This window comes from Tamandua tetradactyla, chromosome 7, assembly GCF_023851605.1.
Source record: "Tamandua tetradactyla isolate mTamTet1 chromosome 7, mTamTet1.pri, whole genome shotgun sequence".
NCBI lineage: Eukaryota > Metazoa > Chordata > Mammalia > Pilosa > Myrmecophagidae > Tamandua > Tamandua tetradactyla.
The window spans coordinates 108,859,879-108,865,639 of NC_135333.1; the positions used below are offsets into that span (position 1 = coordinate 108,859,879).

Below are 5,761 nucleotides of genomic sequence, written 5' to 3' on the forward strand. Positions count from 1 at the left end.
TTACAAGGGAAATCATTACCCTCCCCACTACATGGGACATGACACCCAGAGGTGAAAATCTTCCTGGCAATATGGTATATGAATCCCCAGGGATGAGCCTGGCCCTGGTACCGTGGGCTCGACAATGCCTTCCTGACCAAAAGGGTGAAAAGATTTGTGACAAATAAGGTATCAGTGACTGACAGAGTCGATATAGAGTTGAGAGGCTACTCTGGAGGCTACTCTTACAATGCTTCAGTTAGACATTGCTACTTATCATGGTTTGCCAAACCCCAACAAAAACCATTTCTGCTAATCCTGAAGAACACCTAGAGTTTGAGATTCTATAAAGATTCCATTAACTATGATTACTTTCCAGAAACCTACAACTTTCAGTTGGGTTCCTAAGCTAGATAAGTCCTGAAATCCAGAAGGACCAGCCTCTCCAGAACATCAACTAGTTCCATCCCCCATCCCATATTATCGACAGCCCTTTCCAACATGAAAAAGTTAGAATGGACATAGCCCAAACACCCCTAAAGATTGGGAGAAAGATCAAAGGAGAGGTAGAGTTGTAACAGAGAAGGTAGGATTTAACAAATGAGTATAATTGCTGAATCATTACATTGATATTTCTTTTAGTTTCTAGTGTCTTGGAGAGCTAGAAGAAGAAACCTAAAATTGTGGAATTGTAACCCATACTAAACTCTGAGAGCTCTTTTACAACCAATTGTTGTGGTGTGCTTTGACATGTATTGCTTTTTTGTATTTAGCTTATTTTTCACAATAAAAAGAAGCTGAGAAGCCAAGCAGATCTAAAAACTAGAGTTAAAAAATGTAGCATAAGATTGTGAACATAATTAATATCACCGAAATATAAATTTGAATGCGGTTAAAAGGGAAAATTTTTTATTGTATATACGTACTAGAATAAAAATTTTTTAAAAAGCTGTAAGACTGTACAATGCAAACAATGCACACCAATGTGCATTGGGCATCCATAAAATGTGGATGATGGACTATTATTAATAGTACAAATATAATAATATTTTTTCAGCAATTGTAACAAATGTACCACACCAATGTATGGTGTTAATAATGGGTGGAGGAAGAGGTAAATGGGAACTCTGTATTCTATGACTGATTTTTCTGTAAAAGTACAACTTCTCTAATTAAAAAAAAAATGGAGTTGACTGTCCACCAAGAGGGGCCTGGTAATGACCCCACACTTTCAGATTTAACCATGGAAGGACATGGGAGAGTTACACCCCAGGATTAAGACTGAACAAGAAATAGACAAATCCTCACAATGATTGAAACACAATTTGGAAAGCAGCTAATTCCAGATCTGGTTAAGAAAATCCGTCTGTACTTTGCCTGCAAAAAAGCAAGTCATTGTTCTTTGAAGTAAGATAACATCAGCCAGAGTCTCAAATATAGTTCCTCAATTTTTAATGCACATTGTCTGAAATTCAGTTAAAAAAAAAATGTCAGCTCCCCCTAAGCATAGGACCAAATTACAAAAAAAAAAAAAAAAAAAATCAAGGAAGAAAAGACAATAGAAACCAACCTATAGGTGATCCAAATATTGGGGTTACTAGTCATGCATTTAAAATGATTTTGACTAATGTGTTCAGGGAAATAAATGGCAAAATAGATCATTTCTCTGGAATACATAAAAAAAAGAATGTAAATTTAAAAATACATAATAACTGAAATTAAGAAGATTAGTAACAGCAGAAAAAAACTAATAAACAAAAATGTAGGTCAACAGAAAATATCTGTACTGAAACACAAAGATGGGAAATTCAAGTTAAAAGCATTAAAATCTTATGGGACATGGCAGAACGGTCTCAGAAGGAGAGGACAGACAGAATGGCATGGAGCAATATAATTTAATATGAAACCTGGCTAAACAGAGATTCAAAAATTGAAAAAGCAAAAAAGGAACATTATGATGCTACAGTGTAGCTACTATCCTCAGGGTCGGGGGAACGAAAAAAAAGAGATTGGGTCACCAGTAACTAGAGCTTGCAGGAGAGACCCTATTCTCTGAAAAGGGGTGCTATCAGTCTGTGCTCAGATCTCAGGGGCTTGCAGCAGAGGTCTGTGAAGCTGGGAAGGGAGCTTTCTGACTGTAGTATGTCTGATGGGGGGCATCATGAGATAGTCCTGGAAGTGCCAAGAAAAAGCTGGAAAATGGAACCCCAGTTATTGTTGGCATGATATTGACAGACAGCAAGCAGTCTCCCTTTAGTGCCAGAAACTAAGAGGAGTCAACCCGCAAAGAAAAAATATACTTTCCAGATACTGCACATCACCGAGCGTAGGGGTGGGTTTGAAAGGAAGAGAGAGAAGCTTAATAATCAGCACAGCTAAGAGCATACAGCAGGATAAATACAAAAGAAAACACACCTAAGCGCTCCATAATAAACTATCGAAAACAAAAGATAGTATAATTTAAAAACAGCCTGAGAGGAAAGACAAATAACCTTCAAACAGTACCTAGTTTTAGAATAAGTAACTGTGACCCCAGGCCTGGACTTGTCTTTCAGGTGCCCCCCCCTCCCCGCATCCTTTGTTCCAGACATCATTCTCTACAAGGAGAGGATCCTGCAAAGTGTGCCTGATAGACTCACACTGCCTGGATGCATCATGACATTTTCCAAATATCTGGGATCTCAGAATTCCCTGCCTGAACAGCCTTCGGTCCACTTCCAGGTCCCACAGCCCTTTCTCCACATTCATAAGCCTGAGTTTGATCATGGGGACCTAAATAAGGCAGCATGTAAAGACAGTTTATGAGACCCAATGGTGGCAAAAGAAAGGAGAGGGCCTTGGGCTACGAACCTCCATTTATATTTTTTACCCGGGGAAAAAAGTAGAGGTGGATCTGTCTTTAAAGAAGCAGTTATTAGATTGAATACCTATTTCACAACAGTAATGATGGAAACCTTCGGGTAATGGGTTGATATTTTGAAAATATGAAAGAAAATTAATGCAAACCAAAGTTCCTTTCGCAGGGAAAACACACTTCAAAAATGAAGCGGTAGCGCCTCTGCAGATATGCGTGGCCTCCAGGGAAGCCAAGGCAACGCGCTGTGCTCCACTGGACTGAGCGCACCCACACCCGCGCGCACCCCGCGTGCTGGCGCTGCCATTCACAGACATCGTTGAAATCTGTTCTACACGGTTGGACGCCCGAGGGGAAGGGATAACCAAGAAGGCAGGAAACTGAGACTTATAAAGGCAGCGCTCGCCTGGCCCTTCCTTCCTGCGTCCCAGGGCCTCGCAGCACACCGCTCCTCCGCGGTGCGTTTGCCCCCACGGTCATGTACCGCTGCCTAAGTAAGGCGCTAGTGCTGTACCGGGCCGAACCGGTCACCTTGGCCTCCGCGGCAGCGGCCGACTCAACTACAGTGCTGGGCGGGACCCGTGGGCAGCCCGCAGCCGCTGCCGGACAGCAGCTGGGGCCCGCGCCGCCTTCATGGCGACTGTACAGCAAGATGGTGTTGGACTTGGAGGACAACCCAAAGTTCTTCAAGATGGTAGAGGACTTCTTCGATCGCGGCGCAAGCCTCGTGGAGGACAAACTGGTGGGGGACCTCAAGACCCGGGAGAGTGAGGAGCAGAAGCGGAACCGGGTGCAGGGCATCCTGAGAATTATCAAGCCTTGCAACCATGTGCTGAAGCTCTGTTTCCCCATCCGGCTTGATGATGGCTCCTGGGAGGTGCTCGAGGGCTACAGGGCACAGCACAGCCAGCACTGCATGCCTTGCAAGGGAGGTATCCGTTTCAGCAAAGATGTGAGTGTAGACGAAGTAAAAGCTTTGGCTGCTCTGATGACATATAAATGTGCTGTGGTTGATGTGCTGTTTGGGGGTGCTAAAGCTGGTGTTAAAATCAATCCCAAGGACTACACGGATAATGAGTTAGAAATGATCACAAGGAGGTTTACCATAGAACTAGCAAAGAAGGGCTTTATTGGTCCTGGCGTTGATGTGCCTGCCCCAGACATGGGCACCAGTGAGCGTGAGATGTCCTGGATTGCTGACACCTATGCCAGCACCATAGGGCATTTTGATATTAACGCGCATGCCTGTGTTACTGGTAAACCCATCAGTCAGGGTGGGATCCAGGGACGCATCTCGGCTACTGGCCGTGGTGTTTTCCACGGCATTGAAAACTTTCTCAATGAAGCTTCTTATATGAACATTTTGGGAATGACACCAGGGATTGGAGATAAAACATTTGTTGTTCAGGGATTTGGTAATGTGGGTCTGCACTCTATGAGATATTTACATTGTTCTGGTGCTAAATGTGTTGGTGTTTGTGAATCTGATGGGAGCATATGGAATCCAAATGGTATTGACCCAAAGGAACTGGAAGACTTCAAATCACATCATGGATCAATCCAGGGCTTCCCCAAGGCAAAGCCCTATGAAGGGAGCATCTTGGAAGCAGACTGTGACATTCTGATTCTTGCTGCCAGTGAGAAGCAGCTGACCAAATCCAACGCACCCAGAGTCAAAGCCAAAATCATTGCTGAAGGTGCCAATGGACCCACAACTCCAGAAGCTGATAAGATTTTCCTAGAGAGAAACTGTATGGTTATTCCTGATCTCTACTTGAATGCTGGAGGAGTGACTGTATCTTACTTTGAGTGGCTGAAAAACATAAATCATGTCAGCTATGGCCGTTTGACCTTCAAATATGAAAGGGATTCTAACTACCACTTGCTCATGTCTGTTCAAGAGAGTTTAGAAAGAAAATTTGGGGAGCACCGTGGAACTATTCCCGTTGTGCCCACAGCAGGGTTCCAAGACAGGATATTGGGTGCATCTGAGAAAGACATTGTGCACTCTGGTTTAGCTTACACTATGGAACATTCTGCCAGGCAAATCATGCACACAGTCATGAAATATAATCTGGGATTGGACCTCAGAACAGCTGCCTACATCAATGCCATTGAAAAAATCTTCAGGGTGTACAATGAAGCTGGTTTGATCTTCAAGTAGATGGAACTTCAGTGCCATCTTCATCTGTAACTGCTGCAAACCTATCACAAGTTTACATGTAATCCCACAAATCTCTTTCTCTCATAATTTGTTATATAACAGACCATTCTTAACAAGACAACCCAAATCAGCCCTTTAAGAAGAAAATTAAGATTAGGAGCTTATGAGTGTGAAAGCTGATGAGTGTGAAAGTAGAAATTGCCTGCACCAGAGAGATGTTTGGGGTATTTTGCCTTTAAATAAAAAGTCTGTTCCTTCTGCCTATGCTGCTTTGTTCTATGGCTGCTTCCCAGCCTGTTAATTACCTGTTGTTTGGGGTCCAAAAGCATTCAGTTGCTTGCATTATTTTCCTTTGGCCAAGTTTGGGACATGCTGTAACTTTAACACATTTAAGAAGCATGAACATGGTATTTTCTGAAGGTAGCATGGTTCTAAGGTCAGTTGTTGGTATTTCGTATCAGCAAAATTACCAATTTTACAGATTGCAAACAAAAAAGAAAAGTTGTTTCTCTTTATGCATTTAATTACTTAACAAGCCTAACTTTAATTCAGTCAATGCCTATAAACATAATGAAAAAGTTAGTATATTTTATAACATAAAACATTCATTTATAGCTAGTGAGTTTTGCATTTGTATTGTTGTCCAGCAAAAAAATAAAAAGTCAGATGGAGAATTTATTTTCATAACTGCAAATGTGGAAGCTATTCTTGTTAAGACTACCTGAATTTGCTAAATAAAATTATGACACATAGTCCAAAGAATT

At 42.1% G+C, this 5,761-nt stretch overlaps 1 protein-coding gene across 1 annotated transcript; it reads left to right on the forward strand.

Moving 5' to 3' along the window:
• The first annotated feature begins 3,135 nt into the window (after nt 1-3,135).
• LOC143689930 (glutamate dehydrogenase 1, mitochondrial-like) lies at nt 3,136-5,481 on the forward strand. Its single transcript, XM_077167961.1, has one exon. It carries the CDS (start codon nt 3,312-3,314, stop codon nt 4,995-4,997), a length of 1,686 nt encoding a protein of 561 aa, XP_077024076.1. The 5' UTR covers nt 3,136-3,311; the 3' UTR covers nt 4,998-5,481.
• Nucleotides 5,482-5,761: the final 280 nt, after the last annotated feature.